Source organism: Odontomachus brunneus, unplaced genomic scaffold, assembly GCF_010583005.1.
Source record: "Odontomachus brunneus isolate Ranch 3 - 2012 unplaced genomic scaffold, Obru_v1 Obru_scaffold_169, whole genome shotgun sequence".
Lineage (NCBI taxonomy): Eukaryota > Metazoa > Arthropoda > Insecta > Hymenoptera > Formicidae > Odontomachus > Odontomachus brunneus.
Genome location: NW_022639619.1, coordinates 722,215 through 744,151, shown reverse-complemented (window position 1 = coordinate 744,151; position 21,937 = coordinate 722,215). Strand labels below are relative to the sequence as shown.

General features: G+C 34.0%; 2 protein-coding genes and 1 non-coding gene across 4 annotated transcripts; all 3 read right to left on the bottom strand.

The window, feature by feature from the left end:
- Window positions 1–2,396: 2,396 nt before the first annotated feature.
- Trnah-gug lies at window positions 2,397–2,468 on the bottom strand. The gene has a single exon. It is a non-coding gene; the product is annotated as a tRNA-His (tRNA).
- Window positions 2,469–3,031: 563 nt separating this feature from the next.
- Window positions 3,032–6,162, bottom strand: LOC116851253 (serine protease persephone-like). The gene is made up of 6 exons (XM_032830508.1): window positions 5,620–6,162; window positions 4,434–5,263; window positions 4,044–4,203; window positions 3,652–3,923; window positions 3,360–3,577; window positions 3,032–3,286 (listed from the first exon to the last, which is right to left on the bottom strand). Exons 1-6 carry the CDS (start codon window positions 5,991–5,993, stop codon window positions 3,167–3,169), a joined length of 1,974 nt encoding a protein of 657 aa, XP_032686399.1. The 5' UTR covers window positions 5,994–6,162; the 3' UTR covers window positions 3,032–3,166.
- Window positions 6,163–7,221: 1,059 nt separating this feature from the next.
- Window positions 7,222–15,163, bottom strand: LOC116851255 (nanos homolog 3). 2 transcript variants are annotated; one of them, XM_032830513.1, is made up of 4 exons: window positions 14,819–15,163; window positions 12,649–12,871; window positions 11,981–12,127; window positions 7,222–11,606 (listed from the first exon to the last, which is right to left on the bottom strand). In XM_032830513.1, exons 1-4 carry the CDS (start codon window positions 14,955–14,957, stop codon window positions 11,525–11,527), a joined length of 591 nt encoding a protein of 196 aa, XP_032686404.1. In that variant the 5' UTR covers window positions 14,958–15,163; the 3' UTR covers window positions 7,222–11,524. The 2 variants fall into 2 exon arrangements, with proteins under 2 accessions (XP_032686404.1, XP_032686405.1); XM_032830514.1 differs by lacking the exon at window positions 14,819–15,163 and adding an exon at window positions 13,543–14,757.
- Between the last annotated feature and the right edge of the window lie 6,774 nt (window positions 15,164–21,937).

Here is a 21,937-nt window from a genome sequence, read left to right as displayed (position 1 = left end):
GATCGTTCAAGCGAAGTTTCACGGATTCGACCGTTCTTTCTGTCCGATGAAGTAACCAAATTCCAACTGAATATTAAGAATCGTCCGAGACTTCTCGCCGAATGATTACATCATTTAACGCGACTAGCATTCGTTACAGCTAATACTGATTTTTGGTGTTAAGGTCAAGATAATAAGGTCCAGATGAGTATGATGAGTGTCTTACGATAGCTTGTTCGCCGTGATATTTCGCCGCAATTTTCGAAGGAACGAAAAAGAGAGAGAGAGAGAAGAGACACACGTCATATTAATTTAAGACAAAGCAAAGCAAGCACTACGCTGTTAAATATTGGAGGGTCAAATTTAAACCAATTTCTTGAGTTAAATAATATTTAGTTATTTTTAACTATCATGTGTGTCAAAATTTACTATTTTAACACAAAACATGTGTTTAAAAAAACAACCACATCTAATCAACCCATTTAAAACAACATTAAGTCATTTTTAATAAAAAAAAACAAAGGTTACATTAACGTGCACATAATAAAAAATAAACTAAATTTTAGTCAAATTTAATACATTTCTTAAGTTAAATTATTTAACTCCATTACATTAGTTAAATTAACGACATATTTAGTAGGAACAGTGGCGACTTATAGGAATGGTTAAAAATAACTCAAATTGAGTATAATTTGACACTACGGATTTAACAGTGTACGATCGCGAGTCAATGAAATTTACATATATTAATGTATATATAAATAATTTATAAATATATAAATAATTTAATGTATATTTAAATAATGTATATATAAATAATTTTATCATTAATACATTAGCATTTCTTCTGCCAACAGGTTTCATTTTATCTTCTTTGGCGAGAACGAATAACAGAGATATAAAAATAAAACTACAAAGTATAAGAAGATTATAAAATCAAATTTGATGTGACATGTCATTAATATTAACATCATCCAATTTATGGCAATTCTTATTTATATGCTATAACTCATTTAGAATTTTTTCTAAAAATCAAACCGATCTTTTTGACTGGTCCAATATTACATACAATTTTGATGAAAAAGAGAAATAAATAGTGTGTGTTCATGTATTGAAAAATAGAGTTTTAACAGGAGTTAAAAATATAATATTAAAAGTTTGTCGAGGGACAATGTACAGCGATTTGTTCGATGTATCGTTAGAAGAAAACAATAAATGTAGTATAAAAATTTAATAAAAATGGGTCAGTTAATCCAGAACGATGTCGCGTGTGTCACTTGATAGTCATTAACGGCGCACGTCGATACGGAAAGATTGTGGAGATTGTTGTGCTTCAACACTGCGCGCAATTCAGGTGATGTGTAATCGGCCGACAGGTATTGTCCGCAGGTGTTGCAATAGCGTTTTCATTCAGCACTATCTGATCGGAAATGGCAATTACTATTGCCATTTCATCGAACGCGAATAGTACGAATTACGCTATTTGTCACTTCGCTCGTGTTGAGCGTAGACACCTTGTAGACAATCGATAGGGATTTATTAGGAATGTAGAATTTTCAAAATAAGTAACTGAGTTTGCTTTTGATAGGTGGTCCTTCTGTTTTTTTTTTTATTCACATCCTACTCATATTATAAGTATGATTTGAATAAAGATTAATTTTCCGCAAATAAATATCTTTCAAAAATTTTTTTTACAAATTCACTTGGGATTATATTTTTCATACAGCACGTTCAAACATTCTTAAGAAATTATATAAAAGTACAGATAAAGTACTATTTTTTTAATAAAAAAATTTTGAAAACACACAGATAGATACACAAGAATATTTTGCAACAAAATACGAAAAATAAGTTCTTGCATTCTCACAATTTTCTCACAATTATGAGTTTCAAGAGTAATCACTGCTGATCTTTAACAGGAATGCGCCATACGTAGCTTAATTAGTCAATTATCTTCATATCAATGTTAACAATGCTACGTTTTTGTCGATTGTTTTTTTCATATAAGTGTGTACATCTACATAAAAACGGACAATATGCTTTGTAGAATGGAATATTTCGCATTTGAAGTGCACAATTTGATTTCGCAACGTTGACGCATTGCTGAGTATGAAGAATTTATCTTTTGAGCAAATTATCCGAGAACATACATCAGGATAAATATTCTAATTCTTAAAAAATAAATAAATTTGTAACAAAGAGAAATATACAAAAATCGAAAATATATAATTTTCGATGGAATAATTATATAATATTTACACATAATCCACGAGAAATCTGCAAGTTTAATGAATTTGTGTATAAATAATTTGTACTAAAAAAAAAGAGAAAAAGTTATACATAAAATGTGTATTATAGTTAAGAAAAAAGAAATTATAAAGAAAAAAAATTCTCCCACCGTGACAATGTTTTCACATTGCCGTGACCAGGATTCGAACCTGGGTTACTACGGCCACAACGTAGGGTCCTAACCACTAGACGATCACGGCTATTGGAAGATCTGAGTGCACAGCCGAGAATTGAGCACAAGTATACCCCCCCTTTTCTCCTCCTCTGAAGGATTCACACATATACACACGCGCATGCTATATATATTTCTCACGTCTTTTTTATTTAATTATATTATTATATGTATCGCGAGTTAAATACTACTCGGTCTTCTATAATTTAAATAGTTTAGTAATAAGCTAAATAACGATATTTATTTTATTGAATACTGCTAAATATATTTCTTTTTAGAAAATCGACATATAACAAAAATCTCTCTTGCAATAATAAAATAAATTAAATACAATACATTAACAAACCGTCATATATTTGTGGGAATATGTACAAGTATTTACTCTGGTAAATAGGACAACGATGTATCTGGCCTTCGAATTTTTCCAGCACACTATCATACTGCGATAAGGTTTACTACACGATTATCAAATTACTAGAGGTTAAAGAAAGAGGAACAGTCAGATAATTCACAATTCAAAAAATGTGATTACGATACAAATCCGTCACGTAATTCAAAGACTTGACCAGAATAAAAAAAACAAAGACCAAATAAGGAACAGTCATTCTAATATTTTATTCTTATTCTTACGCTAAACATACATTATATACTGAATATTTCATAAGCGATATTACATAAGACACATGGCAGTCGTTAAATTAGACATATTATGCAGAGTATTACACATCATTGGACTCCGTAAGTCGCGAGCTGCTTGTCTATCCATTGACGGTGCTGCGATACGCTGGTGTATGCCGCAGGAACGTTAGAGGCTCCGCAACCGATGCCCCACGACACGATACCAGCCTGAAACGAATGTTTATTCAAGTCTATCTGATATCATCATTTATATCTTTTGTACAACAATAATCAGACTTGCCTGGAGGAATTGCCCCGTAGCAGACTGACAGGTCAAAGGTCCACCGCCGTCACCGCGACATGTATCTCTATTTGCTTCACCTCCCGCGCAGATGAACGATCCATGCAGTTGGAAATGTTGGCCCAACCTCGTGCTTCGCAAACGCGTTTGGCATTCGGCGTGATCGACAATGGGAACGTTAACTTTTCGAAGTTCCGCTTGGTACTTCCCTTCCGGTCCTGAAACGTATAAACTAATGTTACCAAAAAAGACCAAAAAAGAAATTCAGTCAACAGACTCGACGGAAGCTTACCGAGGGAACTACTACCCCATCCTGTTCCGTAGCACCTGGTCCCGGCCGTGAAAACCATACCTTGTTCAGGCAGACAAATTGGCAGAATGTTTGTGCTGTAAACGACCGGTTTCTCCAAAACGAGAACTGCTATGTCATGGAACAGTCCGCCACTATAGTACGTCGGGTGAATAACTATTGCGAGGATATTCGCTTCTTGAACAGGCAGAGGTTGAGTCTTATCCTCTATGTCCCATTGACCAAACCGTGCTATTAGATTTTCAGGTTTCTGACTGTGAAATGATTCAGACAGGGGAAAGTTAAGTCTTTCCTTCTTTTCTCTTTCTTTTTAATTTGATGTTTTGCGTGTTACGTGTGTAAGAAAGAGCTTTACGCTTTCGATCTATAGTTACTTTACAACGCAATGTGCGGCTGTAAGGACGGCCCTGTCATTGATCATTGAAGCACCGCATTGGAAGGTATAAGATCCGGTCGCGGACTTTGCCAGAAGTGCGACCATCCATGGGAACTCGGCGAAGTAAGTATTTTCAGAGTCAGCGGGAAAAGGCTGCGCTGTAGAGATTGGCGACTATTACCATGATTATATGAGTCAAGTCAGTGACAGTCCAAGTCATATTGCTGAAGCTCAAATCGGATATATCGGCTACAGTTTATACTTCGTTTAGACATAGCAGTTTCGTGTTTCGTCTAAGAGACTCAGATACAGTGGCTGAAGTTTATTCTAGACTTAAATACAACACCTCCGGTTATCTTTGATGCAGATACAATAGATCCGTACTTACACGATGCGTAACTAGCGTCCCGTATGCCGCAGATCGTCTGTGAGAAAGAGCTGGATGGATTGTTTGCGATGAAACGCTCGGGCGATGACAGGAAGGTATCGCCGCTGCGGAGGATCTGAACATCCATCCCTGTGGAACGGCAGCATACTTGGTCCTCGGACGAGCACGTGGTGAACCTCGAGTCTATTACACCCAAACCGTCCGGATTGACCACATTATCTTCGGAACACATCCAGGTCTTGATACAGTAGCAAGCCTGCGGTGTGCCTAAGTTTTTCAACGGGCCCAGAACTTCCACGCTGGACGACATAGTCCCGTCCTGACAAAGCGGTTCGTTCGTCAAACTCCTCGAGCAGAGGTCACTCTGCGACAAGGGGAATCTGGGATCTATCGCGCCGGGCGTGATGATGACTCCGCAGGTGATGCACTGAATGGTATTACCGCACACAAAGCACAGCTGAATCTGTCCAGGTGGTAAGGTTGTCATCGTGGGTGCGGGAGTCATCGTAGTCGGACGGCTGGTCGGAGGGTTCGTGGGACGACTCGTGGTCGCCAATATTGTGCAGCAGACCCGGTTGGCACCGGGACACAGCCTATAACCACCTCGTGGGTTTATTATACCCTCTCCGGAAATAGTAACTATCCCGTTTGGATCGCACAGTGATATGTCCACGCAGATGCAATTGAGATTCGGAGGTCCAGTAGGGAAGACTGTCGACGGTCTTCTGGTTGTACTCATTGTTGTTGGAGGTCTCGTCATTGGAGGTGTCGGTATTGTGATATTCGGTAGGTAACAGCAGACATCAAAGGGTCCGGGACATCTCCGAAAACTATGATGGATTTATTTTTAATAAGTTCCTGGTCCCACACTGCCGTGAAACTCTAAAATTAACGCGATACAGCCTTCCTGTTTAACTTATTTTTCTTCATGATTTTGCCACATTAATTTTCAAGCTATTTATACAAATAGTTTTTTATTTGAAAATAAGCAAAAATTTTTAACATATTTTCTCATTTCATCAATCTAAGATTCTGCAGCAATCCAGGAGCTTCAATTGTACAAATTATAAAACGCCCAAGAAACTGACCTCGGTATCAGCAACTCGGTTCGGTCGAACCAAGTGCCGAGTTCAAGATTAGACTCGAAATACTGATTAACCGAATTTTAATGATCAATATAACTCACCGGACGTCGATCACTCCCGTGCCATCGGTGATGATGGTCTGATTAGCATCGCACTGATAAAACGGTACGCAGATGCAAATTCTGCTGCTGTTGGTCATGGTGGGTGTAGCAACGGTGGTAGTAGTAGTAGTAGTAGTAATCTTCTCCAGCTTCTGAATCTGCAGTTTGTGCTTAAGCAGATGCAAGAAGAATAGAGACGGTGATCTGACAAGCGACATCGCATCTTGACCCGGCAGAAAAGCGCGAATTCCCTGTCGCATCATAATCGGTCTCTCGATCTGATCGGAGCTGATGTGGTTCGCACCTTCCGAAAACGCGACACTAAGCGTCATAACGACGGCGATATTCACCAGCACGAATAGTCGCAATGGCATGACGAGTCGTTATTATCTGACGGCTCGCAGTCTATTGAACGACTTTTAGCACGAGCGCACATTTATGTATGCAGGATGTGCTAGAGTTCCCCTATTTATGGGGAAAGAGATCCAGATACGACGCTAATAGCGTATCCTTTGTTACACTGACCAATTTTTTGAAGGTAAAATAATATAATAGTACCGTGTCGCGTCATATCAACGTGTACTCAAAAGTATAGAGAAAGAGCATGAATACTAACTTCTTACAATTTAACAACGCACATTTTATGTGTACAGAAATTGAAATTTGTTATATTGCAATACTGTATATGTATCTGCTCTTACTCAATGTATTAGACACATACGTAAATTAAATTGTGTATGATTATATATATATATATAAATTAACATAAGTAATTATTATCTTACAATTAAAATACAACTAAATATTAACTTTACGTTTCAATAAAATTATGACTGCCCACAGCCTGACCAACTATCCATTTAAGTGATCAAATACAAAGAGCGACCTACTTACACAGTAGTTGTTACGTCAAAGATAATAATTACTAAACATTTTTACATACATATATCATCGAGTTGATATTGAATAATTTTCTGAATTGAACAATAGAAACGCGTATTACGCTCTCCTTAATATACAGCTAATATATAATAACAATTTGTTTTATATCATTAAAATATTTTAACCTTCGATATCTCATCTTATCTGTATAATAATTGGGAAATATATAAAATATTTTGTTCTTTTTAAAGTAATATTCTTTGTTCTTCAGCTCTAGAGAAAACAAAATTATAAAATATCAATATAAAAATCATAAGATATCAATTAAATGTTCACAAGAAAGGAACTTAATTAAAATTAAGTCTAATGGATCCTCCCTCTCCCCTCGACAATCGCAAGTTCACTTATAAGAATATAGATACAATTTCTTCAATCTATACTAGTTGAAAAAATAGTAAGATTCGCATAAAAATAGGTCGTCAACGAGTGAACTATTAGAGATCGGTCTTTTCGTTCGTACATTATGCGTTCGTGAAATATCTAGTCACGCAATATTTAACGATTTATTGCCAACTCATGCACTAAAGCAGAAAGTATTACGTGTAGATTGCTGATAAGTTCACAACGGTGTTGGATACCAAATGCTATCGAATGAAACGTATATACTTTAAAGTACGTATGACTTGCACGGGAATACAGGTAAATAAATGACCAATAAAATGCAGGTATTTTCTCTATTAAACATTATTGAACATAATACAATTCTGCGTACGAATACACTTAAATAGCGCGTGACAGATTAATATCATTCATAATAGTTAATACAAAAATTGGAATGGCAAGATGATTATGGTTGCACCAAAATGTGTGATCTTAAAAATGTAAACGTGTACGAGGGAGATGCGTTCAGAATGCACAAGATTAATTCCGAATAGACGGATTTATAACAAAATAAAAATCCGAAGTGTTTGATCAAGCGAGCTACCAAACATGTATTTTGGATACTGTAAAGGGCAAAACAGCGGAGTTCTGCTAAATTTGAATTAAGCGGACTCGAAAACGGTGACGCGTAAACGAGCAAGCTTTTACAGAATTCGAAGGCAAATTACGGCAAAATAAATATTTGTACAATTTTGTAAAATGTGCAAACTGAACGTTAAATTATTGAATTATTGTGTCGGAATGAGATTCGCTTGCTACGGCCTTTTCAAATTCCTGTCTCTGTATATGCAATTGCAATATGTATGTAATGTTCTTACGTGCCACTACAATAGTTATCACCTGCTGCTCTTTGAGAATGTGACTCTGCGAGTTCGTATTACCATAACGTCATCTCGCGTCACATTATGAATCATACGATATGACGGCGTAATTCTAAACTTTGGCTACGTGTGCAATTCAAGTATGAGACGCACATCTTAAATATGAGAACATACTCGCATCATTAAATAATGTCTTTGAATATAATTTATTTGAATGTCACATATTATGAATTTTCTTTGTAGTAACTATATAGTAAAAATGCACGTAGAAACACTACATGTCTATGTGTCATTTTAATAACATCATAGAAATTTAACTTAGCACGTTACGAGTACTATTAATTATACTATCTCGTAATAGGAACTCGCAATACTCTTACGCACTAAATAACATCGCAAATATGACGATACAAAATTAGAAATATTCACTGTACATAATCATCTGTAATATTTTAACATTTTATACATTTATATCTTTTTCTCTTTTTATTTCTCTCATTTTTTATATCTCTTAAGAAATCTTTCAAACATTTCAATTCCTAGAAAGTCGCCGTTTAGCATCAGGTGATGCATTGTTGACCGATTAAATTCTTATCTATATGACGTTATAAAAGGTGACAGAACTTGAAACAGGATTCACTGCGATTTTATATGCGTGTGATATAAGATTCGAAGGTTTACATTTCGTGTTATATACACATCTGTGAACATATAACCCGAATTTCTCAAATATTTTCTTATAAATACAAAATTTCGGCGCCTCAAATATTACCATGAATTAGTATATCATCTAAAATGGACTTTGGAATCATAAAAGTACGAGATGAATTAAATAACTACCCAGACAACATAATGTCTAAAATCGGGACATAAGACATCTTAGAGATCATCTTTAAGATGTCTTTCAGACGATTTACGTAAACATATCTTTAAGGCGTCTTAAAGATTATCTTTAAGATGTTTTATATCCCGATTTTAGACATTATGTTATCTAGGTAAACATACACAGCCATTCTGATATAATTATATCAAAAGTATTTCTACGATAATCAATTGGACAATTATGTGAACTATTTATGCTACGATTTAAACCAGTAAAAAATTAACTCTGAATTCTTTCGAGAATTGAAATGTTTCAAAGACTGATAGTAATTATTCGTGATGTAACCTAAAAATACCAAAAAAGTAAATTTTAGAGAAATATCAAAGTATATTGACTATCTTAACTTTGATTATCGAATAAAGTATCCACAAATCTGACTTGTTAAGAAATTAGATCAGCGTGTGCAGCATCGAGTTAAATTAACTTACTTTTACTTATATCATCTTTTTACACATTTTAACACTATATATGATATAATAAAAAATAAAAACTCTTCTATTAAATCTTAACCGATATTAATTCTCATCTGTAACAATAACTCAACATTTTGACAAAACTTAGAGTTGATCTAATAGCTCATCTAAAGCTTCATTAAAAAAGAAAACAATAAATTACACTTTCTCACAAAATTGTGGTTCTTACATATTCACGCACTTAGATAAATTTTTTTAGAACAATAACCAGAAACATTATATTTGACGAATGTAAAGTTCAGTAACTTGATATTTCTTTCAAAATAAAAATATACAAAAATATATTGATCTATCGCTTTACAGTCAACTAATACAATGTTTTTTGTACTTATATAGTTCTTTGTACAATGTATTAAAGATGAAAGCAAAGCGTGCCCTGTCGCGAAAGAACGCGGGAGGACGTCGAAAAGAAGCGCGTTTTGAAAACAAGTATTTGCTCTCCGCGAAACGAGAGTCAACGATGTAATAAACACGAACGCACATACTCGGATGCTTTTGTCTCGACGGCCTTGACCGAATCACGGTAAGGCTGACGGTAACCACACTTCACATCCGATGTCCTCTGAATATGCCAATATGTACAATACGCGAGATTGAAAACCGTTTGTTTCGCACATTAATGAGAATATACCGGATTAAAATTGATTTCGGAGATATATTTAGACACATAAAATTTTCGATGAAGTACAATCATTTGAGATGTTGGGCGAATTTTCTAATTCATCGATGAATCCATCGATGAATCCATCGATGAATTAAAAAACTCGCCCATTGTTACAGATTTGTGATTAGAAGGCACAGAATTTCACGACGAGGACACGCTTGTACAAACAAAAACTAACATCAGAATTGTAAGCACATAAAAAAATTTACAATCTCGTTAACGTTATGTTCAACTAAATTTTGCCTCATTCAGCACGAGCAATCAATTAAACTAGAATATTCTCTCGTTACTTTTCTGAAAGACGCTCGATATCAGTCGATATGCTTCTTTATCAAATATGAATTTTAAGCTCGTTTTAAAAAACTGCAGATGAAAAATGCGCATTGTACAACATATCACAAAGTTTAAAAACTGAACATTTCATAAGGCACATATTATTATCATCAAAGTAACTCGCCAAAAGCGTAGATGAAAGAAAACGAATAGCGCAAAAAGTAAATTTGAAAAATTAATAGTTTTAATAGTAGCATTTACGAAATAAGATGCAATATCGAGATGGATAAATTGTACAATCGTCGAAACGTCCCGTGCGCTGAATGTCACAGTGAAAAATAAATTAAAATAAATTAAAATAATGATTCGCATGTTCTTAAGTGGAAGCGAATGGTATCAACTTTTATATATGCTACGAAATAAATTTTCAACTGGAAAATATAAGCAATAATACTGCTAACGTAAAAGTGTCTAGATAAAGTTTTATATTCTCTTTCTATCTTAGGTTATTATTGTTTCATTCCAAAGTCAAGACATTAGAAAACGCGATTTTCTTTGTCCGATGACGTGTAGTGAGCAAATTTTATACACGATCTTTGTCCAAATCACCATTTGGAAGTCAAATTGTCGGCATACTAAGGCAAAGAAACATCTCTCTCCTTGTTTCTTAGTAAATCACAATTAAACGATATATTCTCAGATACTTTCAAGAGAATTCGCGATTTCTTCAATGCATTTATTTATTGGCACACATGTGAGGAAGAAAGAACATATGTGCATTTTTCGACTCATTAAGATATAAATAAAGAATCTTTGAAATATGGCTCTATTATAACCTAATAGTTCAAGAAATCAAATACGCCACAAGCGTTCTTGATATTATTATCTCAGAAATGTTCAGCTTTTTGTAAAAGATATCAAATACCTTAATAGAGCTATGCCACTTATGCCTATGCCTACGTAACACATAGTACAATCAAATAGTTAGAAAGAGAATTTGAGAATTCTCCCGCGTGTTTAATCACTCTGTCTTACTGATTTAACTGAATTTAACTCAGATCAACTGTTAATAATCGCTAATGATAGTATTATCATTGAGACAATATTACCATTGTTACAACGCAGACGTGTACGCGCTGAATAGTTTTCATCTTATTCGATCGCGCAAACTCTAAAAAGTGCGCTTAAACTGCTCGTTCAAAATCACTTCACTTTCAGCAGCGTAGTTTCTACTGTGTGACTGAAAAAACGCAAGAGCCATAAAACGACACAAAACTTTGTTGATTATATAGTCAAACTTGGTTTTCGTTTTGAGAATGATGTTACAACGTATGTAGGCGAAAATACGAGATTGTACCAAGTGTTGTCAGCATATACGGATAAACGTAAGTGTTAATTAAGTACAAAAATGAATTATTGTACGCGAACAATATTCTAGATGTTACGGCGAACCATTGTCCAGTTGTTCTCATTCGTGCATACGAATATTGTCTTTGCCTGTGGGTTGATATAATTCAGAGTGGTCGAAGAGCTTCTTATTCTCTTCCTTCCTAATAAAAAGTTAATTTACTGAGTAAAATTATGCATTACTGAGTAAAGGACTGTGTAGGAGAAAGAAAATTTGTGACCTTGGGTATTTTTTAAATTTGAGAATATAAGTTACAAATTTTATAATTATAAAATAAAAATCAAAAAACTAGATTTGTTATTGTTTTATTAACATTTTTTATTTTTGCACAAGTGTTAAAAATAGAAATCTTCCTTAAACATTATTTGATACAAACAAAATCTTTATACAATTGTTTCGTTAGCTAAATGATTAGGTAACAAATTCAGTTATTTGTACAAAGTTTATAGCACGGATAGTTTTCGTTTTTCTTAGAACGAGAACATTATCCGTCCGTAAATTCTTTCATCCACTTACTTGCCACGACGCTTGCCCATCGAATTCCTCAGGAGTTTGAAGGCGTTCGCCGTGCTTATGGAATTAGGGTTATAAGGACCTTTTGGACAGTATTTAACCGTGTGGGCTTCGTCACCGCATGCGCCGCAGATCGGGCACGTGTAAGCCCTGTGGAACAAAAAGCTCTTATTTCTCTTTTTGATGTAGTATGTGAAGAGTTGACGTAAAAAGATACCGAGTATCATATTCCGGAAAATTGTTTTTCGTAGACGTCTCAAGCATCGTGAGAATTAATATCATGAGAGACCATAGATAACATTTATGGAAATATTTGGAGAGTCGAATGGGACGTAAAATAGATATGGATTCTCTCTTTTGCTTCTCCAGTTATAAGAGCATTGTATACAAGTTTTTCAGAATAATTACTACACAAACTAAATTGTCAAAAAAAAAACAGCTTTTTCTTCGTTATTTTTAACACTCGGTTGTTTTTATGTTACGTCTTCACTTATAAGGATGTTACTTTTACATAAATTATTCTTGATTATATATTTGATATATCTTTTCGAAGGTAATTAATATCTAAGCAAAAGTACACCTATGAACAAAATTCTTAATTTTCAATCTTGCTTTGCAAAAGTTTCTGATAATTACAGAAGAATGTACAGCGAAATAAACACAATATTTACCTGAGAACGGGACATCGAACGCGACCGTCATCGTCTTTCAGTAGATGCTTTCGATAGTAAGATTCTTCTTCACCGTTGTTTCGGCAAAAAACGCACACAGTAGGTAATGGTTTCTTGTTTTTCTTTCGTCGAGGTGTGATCTGTTTCGCTACGTCTGGGTCCAAATCGGGACAATACTCAAAATCGCGGCCGTTAAGTCGAAATTCTTCCATTACATCTTCAACTGTAATTAATAAGTTGTATAACTTATTACTTATATTAAATAACTTGGTACTTATATTAAAGTATATAGAAAAGTATATAGAAAAGTACATATATACATATATACATATACATACATACATATATATATATATATGTGTGTATATATATATGTATATATATATATATATATATGTATGTATGTATATATATATATTAGTACTTATATTAAAGTATATAGAAAAGTATATAGAAAAGTACATATATACATATATACATATATATATATATATATATGTATGTATATATATATTTTTTATATTTATATTAATTAAAAAATATATCTCAAAATAATATATATATATATATTATTTTATATTTATATTAATTAAAAAATATATCTCAAAATAGTCTACAAAATGTATCATCGTAAAAATATAACATATAATATATAATAATATTTAAATATGATATATATGATGTTTCAGTTTGTTGTTTAGTATTTTATAAAGTACGACACACGATTATGAATAACAATGAATAACTACTAATTATAATAAGAAAATGGCAAAGAGGCAATAATCTACGTATAATATTAAAGAATTTTCAAGCGCGTCATAAATTATCTTTTCATTAAAAAAGAGAGAAAAATAGGGGAGTAGAGAAAGAAATACAAGCCAGAGAATCTTTTACTTTCTATAGCCTCAGAATCGCAGCCCTCGGCATCCTCAGTGCAGGCAGAGACGAAGATCATAAGTTAGATAAGCTATGAATTGTAAACACACGGTCGTTTTGAGGACTAGCGGTTTACAATTGTATATACAACTGCGCGATATGCTTTCGGCGAAAACTTTGTCGCCATCGTCGGTTCGTTCGTCAGGAATCCTGAGAAATCGAGCACGCTATAAACAATCCTTGCAACGGCGTGAATAGGCTTTTGTCTTTTCGTTGATAAAATGCGTCATTCGCCTTTGCGGCCGAGGCGGTCGGCCGCTTTTCAAAGGGTCGCCGCGACATCATAAGACGCACGTGCCAGATGCGAAGGGAGATTTTGTTTCGGCGGTGCGGTTTTTCACTGGATCAATCGAACGCGGTATATACGTGTTTACTGATGTGTTCAATGTCAACGCCAATTAACTTACATGTGCCGCGAAAATCGCGTCGAAAAATCTTTAGTCGTATTGTGTTTGGCATAGAAAAGTTCTATTTTCCTTCTTATAATCCTTATATAGGTGCGCATTATGTAAGTTAAAATAAAAAACGTGTGTACGCTCAATGCACTGGAACATTTATTCATTATTGAAACAATACTGGACAATTGTTGCATCAGACATTGTAATCGTGATGATTACACAACTTCATGGTAAACTATATTATTTCCTTGGACAGTAAGCCGAATTAAAAATTTGAAAAAATAGTCCCACAATGCCGAGATTAATCTCTGTCGTTAGTTAACTTTTATATAATTACTATGTATCAGTTTTCCTTTTATCTTACATGGTATTAAATCTGGCGATGAATCATGCGTTTTTTTCAACACCTATGACGCAAAATTCAAATATATATATATTCGATTTTTGCAAACGTTTCCACCGGGAGTGAAACTCATTTTTTTACGGCAATCCCGAGGACACATTGAGCAATCAGAAAGACTTGTTCGCTCCAATATAGTAGTTACTTTACTTATCGGAGTTTTTGAGATAGTGTAAGTAATGGATGTTAGGACACATACCTGTGCCTGATAATATTAACTTTCTATAAGTTTCACGACTTAAACAAGTTTAAATGAATTTAGAGACGTAATTGAGCGCTATAAACAGCGTCATCTAGTGTGTCGACGAACATTAAATATCGTTCGATATTATTTTAGCAAATAATGGACTTTAATAAGTAATTGGATGAGTAATTACGTTAACTAACGTGACTTCACGACTTCACGATAAGATTTATAAGTTCATGTTACACTCACCGTTTTGTCGACTCTCTATTGCATTGTTAGCAGCACAGTTGTCGAATAGTCGTTTCATCTCATCGTCAAGACTAGGATTAAACGGGAAAAAAGAGTTCGACACTGTCGGCAACATGACGAATGAATACATCATCTCCATACAGTCAGACAATTTAACCGGCTCTCTAACCGATTAGTTACGATTATAATATTTCGGCCGCGGTTATACAATGTGTATACATATATATTTATATACAAATGCTTCCCGTGTTTATTGCATATAAAGCAATGTGAAATTATGCAACTGAACCGATCACCGCGAACCTCTCTTCTTCATGTACGCACGGCAACTGAGTTGGAGTAGAAAGAACGAGAATATAACATAACCCACGTGGGACGAGAAAAGTGGGGTGTGTAATAGCGAATTCGGTAGCTTGCACTAGTGCGCACTGAGTGCGCATTAAGGCTTGTTTACAGTACATTCTTATATTTAAGATCGTGTCTTAAATACATATTTAAAAACATTTTAACTAATAAAATGATTCGTACGGATGTTATACATATCATATTATGGTTAAAAATATTTGAGAATTTATTTGAGAATTATTTAAGACAATTTTTAAATATAATAACATACTATGAACAAGCCTTAGTGCGCACTCAGTGCACACTAGTGCAAGCAACCGAATTCGCTATAAGATAAAAAGAACACCTATGTGTAGAAGAGAACACTTAGAGTGTGTTCCACTTAATGCCTTGGTTTACATCGTGCACTTGATACGCGTACTAAATAGTAACTTTCTATGAGATAATTTTAATATCGACAATGCATATCAACGGCGACGCATTCAATCAATATAATACGTTTTGTTGATGAGTATTAATATATCGTTTATATATATCGTCGATATTAATAGCATGTTCGACTGGCTCTGGGTTAACCCACTCTGGGTTATTCAGTCTACGTTTATTGGTCGAACAAGTGCTTATAAACTTTATGATTGGCTAGTAGAGACTTATGACGTCATTAATCGCTCTCGGAGCGATTAACCCAGGGCCAGTCGAACACGCTATAAGATTATCTAATAGAAAGTTACTATTTACGCGTATCAAGTGTACGATGTAAACTAGGGCAATAGCCATATCACACTAGCGACTTGCGACTGTGGCTGCGATTATGGGTGTTTCCGATAATAGGTTTGTTCGCGTCGCATGCCCCAATGTGCTCCTCCTCGCTCCAACGTACTCTGATTGGTCCGCATGGTGACGTGAGCCAATCAGAGTGCGTTGGAACGAGTAGGACCACGTTGGGGCATGCGACGCGAACAAACCTAATGGGTGTATATCAGTTGGACACGGGGCAATTGGACACAGTCCAATCACAAGTCGCTGTTCCAAGGGACCCTACAAATGTCTCTAATCACACGGTGCTGTGATTGGCTGTGTCCAAATGCACCGTGTCCAAGTGCACCGCTCCTAACCTAATACCTCTCCGAGTCATTTCCCTAGAGAAGAAATAAGACATCACCATCTACTACTATCATGTGATTCATGACAACACAAAGCTATCTAATGCTGTCTCACGACTGCAAGCAGTGGGTTAGGCAGAACAATAGCGTGACAAATACACGAGATAATAATTTTGTAAAATTGTATTATTGATTATAAAATCATCTGGTGTTGTTTTCTAATAAAATTTTATTTATTCTTAATTAAAGTTATATAACCATTAAAATATATATTATATTTTTCAAATATTGTATTGTTTTTACATGACTCGTGCAGGTGCAAGTCCACAATAAATTATGCCATTAGGGCATATTGATGACAAAACAAGATAGATTTAAAATCTATTTTAATGATATTAATATAGTTTATTGTAATCAAAATATATAATGCAAGAACATTTATATAAACTTAAAACAATAAATTATTATAGTACAGCAAAATTTCAAATTCTTTTACCTGTCAATGAATATGCTACGACAATGTTTTCAAAAAAATGTGGGATTTTTATATGATGTTCCCGTGGAGATTGGAAGTTATCCTCATCATCTTCATCAGATAAGTAATCAAAAAATATTTCCCACATTTTTAGTACATCCATTTTTTATCTATTCTTTTTCTTGATTCTAGGCTTATTCTTATGGCTCCTGCACACAGAACGCGGTAATGCTTGCCGCGCGGCGGAAGTCCGCGCGACAGCCAATCAATATGTTGTTTTTTAAGAGCTAGAAGGTTATTACGGAAAGCAGCATATTGATTGGCTGTCGCGCGAATTTCCGCTGCGCGGTAAGCATTACCGCGTCCTATGTGCTAGAGTCATTACGGCTCATATCATTTACTAAATAATATGAAAAAAAATTTGGAAAATTCCAAGGTATGTTCCAAAAAATCACAGGTCCAAATGTGTTCGAATATGTCTGTACGTTACGGCGGTTAAGCCGGAACTTCACTGAATTTTGCATTAACAAAGATAGCTGCCACTACCACACTACGTTAAAATTTTTGATTATACGACATTTTTCCGTCATTGTCACATAATAAAATACTTGCTTAAAACTTAGACCTTATAAATTTGTTATTTTGCCGCAATGTTGCGGGTGGAATGATAAAAACATGCATGCAGTTGATACAAACATTTGTAATGTTTCCTTTGTTTTTATATAGCATTCCATCCGCAACATTGTGATAAAATATTTGAAATTTATAACGTGTAAGTTTTACAAACAAGTTTTATTATGTGACAATGTTGTATACAATGTTTTGATAAGAAAATGATGTATTAAAAATATAAAAGTCACGCTGGATACTCGCACAAGATGAAGACAATGTAAAAAATCTTCGGTTAAATTTTAAGTTAATATATCTCACATATTCCAAGTTATCCATTTTAATTTTTGTGCCAATTTAACACACGGAAAATGTTTTCATAAATAACACAACTTATTATTATACTTTACATGTAAAATATGTAATTACTAAGGCATTATTTTTTACATATAGATTGTGTTACTTTGGCAGTTAGGAATCGTAAATATGAACTCAAAGCAGAAGAATCAGAATAACCCTACGCAATATGTTAAATTAAAGCACATTAAATGTGCTTTCTGTTTCTCAGTCGCTATATTACGTCTCCCATTTTGAAAAAAAAATGAAATTAAAAAATCTGCCCCGACAACTTTCTTCAGAATTTAATAAGCTTTAATTAAAAAAAAACCGCATTAAAATCGACTCAGATTTGAAGGCTCTAGACAATTTTGAAACACGATTTCTCGTTTCGTCCCACTGTGCGGCGTGGCGGTTAGACCGAGACTAATGGAAGATTCACACCGCATCCGATGTCTGACATACGACGTCCGATATCCAATAGGAGAACAGCTTTCCAATGGAGAGTTGTAGAGAACCTCTAGTAAAGAGAATCGCCAACTTGGTCATGTGACCAGCTACTCAGCTACTCTGCGATTGGCTGGCATAAACATGTACGGATTTGGACATTGCGACGCCGATGCAAAACCATATATACATATATATAAATATAAGCATTTGTTCTGCATTGGCGTCGCAATGTCTAAATCCGTATATATTTATGCCAGCCAATCAGCTGGTCACGTAACCAAGTTGGCGATTCTCTTTACTTGAGGTTCTTTAAATAGTTGAATTCTATATTAGAAAGCTATACTCTTATTGGATATCAGACGTCGGACATCGGACGCAATGTGAATCCTGCATTATCTGTGCTACACTAAACAACTCTATATTGCAGGCTTACCTGGTGCCATCCAACGTTGTCGCGTAAAACCTGTTAGCGAGTGCGGTAAGGATCTCATTTAAATAAGGTTCAAATGTTTTAATCTATCAAGACTTATGTCCGTTTTTATCAACTTTGGTTAACTTAGGTTGCTTTCCAACAAGAGGCACAAGTCGACATAAACATCATTCTATCTTTATTTCACATTTAGTGAATAACAAAGATAGGATGATATTTGTGTTAACTTGTGTCTCTTGTTGGAAAGCAACCTTTGTTCCACGTTTAGTGAGTAACAAAGATAGGATGATACTTGTGTCGACTTGTGTCTCTTGTTGGAAAGCAACTTTAATCGATCGGTTATTCCAACGGAATTGATCAACCACATTTCTTGTTAGTCAGAATTGACAGATTTAATTAGTCAATTCCGTTAAAATAATCAGCCGGTTAAGTTAACTCTCTGCTGACAACGTTTGGATCGGATCCGACCCCAAATATACGTTGCTGGATATGTTCCACAACTTCACGTTGTCAGCAGAGGATTAACTAATGGTGTTGGAAACAGGTATTAGGGCCAATTTCACAATCTCTGGTTAACTTAAGTGGCTGGTTATTCCATTAAAATATTCCATATAAATTATATGGTTATTCCATATAAATTTAACAATCGTATGTGTCATTAAATATTTATTTATATGGTATTTATATGGTTATTCCATATAAATTTACCAATCGTATTTGTCATTAAATAGGATTGACCAGAATTAACTAATCACTGTGCACATTTAATCAGCTCGTTAAGTTAACCGAAGATTGTGAAACTGACCCTTAAATCTATTATTTTAGAATTAAACCTAACTCTTTTTTTGCGGCTCTTTTGGTTCCGATGTTTTCTTCATTACTAATTTTAATGAAAAATCGAAATCGTAATATAATTCAAGGATATCATCAATGTATTTTTTATTTTTAAATAATATGAATCAGCAGCGAGTCAAAGACTCTTATTGTTTTAAAGTTGTACGACTTCACAGTAAGGCAAAAGCCTTTTATTTTTAAATATTGCTTGAGACGGCAAGTCCGACACACTCTTTCGCACACTATACATAAATTATTATTTATAATTAAATTAACAACATTAAATTAACTTTTCTCGATCATGAAAAATAGACAAACTTTAAGGAGTTGTAATTAAGACAAAATAATGATCATGAGATAATTCGATCATTTTATAATTTAAACTCTCTAGTTTTCAGTATGTTATGATTATAACGTTATTATCGTATTTCATTAAAATATATAAAATAAAATGAGAAATTGAATAATCGTTTCATTTCAAACTTCATCTTGCAGTCGAGTTTTTTTAAATTCAAAAACAAACATTTATTTTTTTCCACAGAGAAAAATTTAATTTTATTTACTTTTTAATTTACTTTTTAATTTAACTTTCTATTTATTTGTCAATAAAAACATGTTAATTTGTTCATCTTCTGTAAACAATCAAAATCGAAGACATTTTTGCTTCAATGATGAATAACTCGACGCATATCTTATTGAAATTATACCATAGATATGGAAATTAAAGAGAAAGATCTGAATTTTCAAATGGTGCAAATATGATTTACGGTGTAAAGTTTCATTCACGTGCTACTTCACTTCACAAACTTCAATAAAAATGTTAACATTAACGAATCTCGATTAATATTCGTGCAGCACTGTAATGAATAAGTCAATTTCGCATTCGAAAATATATCTGAAAACTAGAGATGTTTCAAGTTGTAAAATGCGTTCCAAACTATTCCATTATTAACATTTTCTGCTGATTATAAACTGTTGAATTTTATCTATTATTCGTATTCGAGTTAATATTTCCTTTAATTTTTATGCGTAATATATTTTCAAGTAATACGATTCAACATTGGATCACAAGAAATTTTATTTCTTTTTTTATTTCCAAATATTACGACAAGATAGCGAAAAACAAAAGAGAAAGAGAGAGAGAGAGAATCTGTGACTGAAACAAGTCTGGTAATTTCACTAATCTTCATCTTTATTATTACTGTGTAAATATGTAGGCACTGAACAAATAATGTTTCATAATTTGTTTACAAACATTTACACTTACTGATCTCCTTTTGTTCAATCAATGAATATTCTTCGCGAGAGCGCTCCTCGATCGGTCGAGGTTGCTTGCATGTATGTGTGTCTTCACCGTCTATAATACCCGAGCCTTAATAATTCTCACGGTAAATATACCGCTTGTCGTCCAGGGCATTGTATGCGCACGATCCCAATTTCTAAATCGCGATCTCAATAATTACTTTGTCAATATGGATACATATACATATACAAATATATATATATATATGTATATACATATACATACACATATATATAATTTTATGTATGTATACTTTAATCTCTATCCACTAAATATATTGTTCTTCTAAGACTAAAAATTACCACGATTATTTTAAAGGTAAATATATATATATATATTTATATATATATTTATACTTCAGAGAAATCATAATTAAAATTAATAGCAATTACGTTGTAACATGTCACAAATATATATATATATATATATATATATATATATATATATATATATATATATGTGAGTGAGTGTGTGTGTGTGTGTATGTGTGTGTGTGCTATACAGGTGGATGAAGGAGAAAAGGAGGGAGGAAAAGGAATTAGAGACAAGGATGAGAAGATACTAAAGATAAAAACGCAAATTCTAACTTTGGCTAAGAAGCGACATTCCGCGTTTTAAGAGCGCGACGTCGATTCTTTTTTCGATTCGTATCCGTTATCGCGCTCTTTAATTTCGAAATATCGGACTAATATCTATTTCTACCAACTTTGGTTAACTTAACCGGCTAGTTATTCCAACGGAATTAACCAATCGCATCTGTCAATTCTGACTAACGAGAAATGTGATTGATCAATTCCGTCGGAATAATCAGCTGATTAAGTTAATCAAAGTTGATAGGAATAAGCATAAAGGCCAAATCACACTAACGATTGGCAATAGATGATTGACGATTGAAGATTGGAACTTGACCAATTGGAACAAAGCAAGCCAAGGCTGAAGCTTGTTGATTCGTTAAAATCTAATCTTTAATTATCAATCGTCAATCGCCAATCGCTAGTGTGATTTGGCCTTAAGTGAAAAGAAGATTGGTACAAAGTCTTTAGGGATAAATGAGCTCAAGAAGATGCGTGTACGTGTGCCTATGGTTTAGTGAGTGTTGCCTGTCCTGTAGCTGTACACGTTTGTGTTTGTGTGTGTGTGTGTGTGTGTACAGTGATCGTTCATCGGTGAAAGAATGTAACTTTACACAGGGTTAAAGTAGTTTCAAGTATTATCGTCTATAGTCGCTTCAGCC

Coding starts and splice junctions, on each gene's coding strand:
- LOC116851253 (XM_032830508.1), bottom strand. CDS start 5,993: ATGCCATTGCGACTATTCGTGCTGGTGAATATCGCCGTCGTTATGACG. Junction 4,204..4,433: donor GGACGCTAGTTACGCATCGT/GTAAGTACGGAT, acceptor CAATCTCTACAG/CGCAGCCTTTTCCCGCTGAC. Junction 3,578..3,651: donor ATGGGGTAGTAGTTCCCTCG/GTAAGCTTCCGT, acceptor TATACGTTTCAG/GACCGGAAGGGAAGTACCAA.
- LOC116851255 (XM_032830513.1), bottom strand. CDS start 14,957: ATGGAGATGATGTATTCATTCGTCATGTTGCCGACAGTGTCGAACTCT. Junction 12,128..12,648: donor GTTCGATGTCCCGTTCTCAG/GTAAATATTGTG, acceptor TTTGTTCCACAG/GGCTTACACGTGCCCGATCT. Junction 11,607..11,980: donor ATGGGCAAGCGTCGTGGCAA/GTAAGTGGATGA, acceptor ACTTTTTATTAG/GAAGGAAGAGAATAAGAAGC.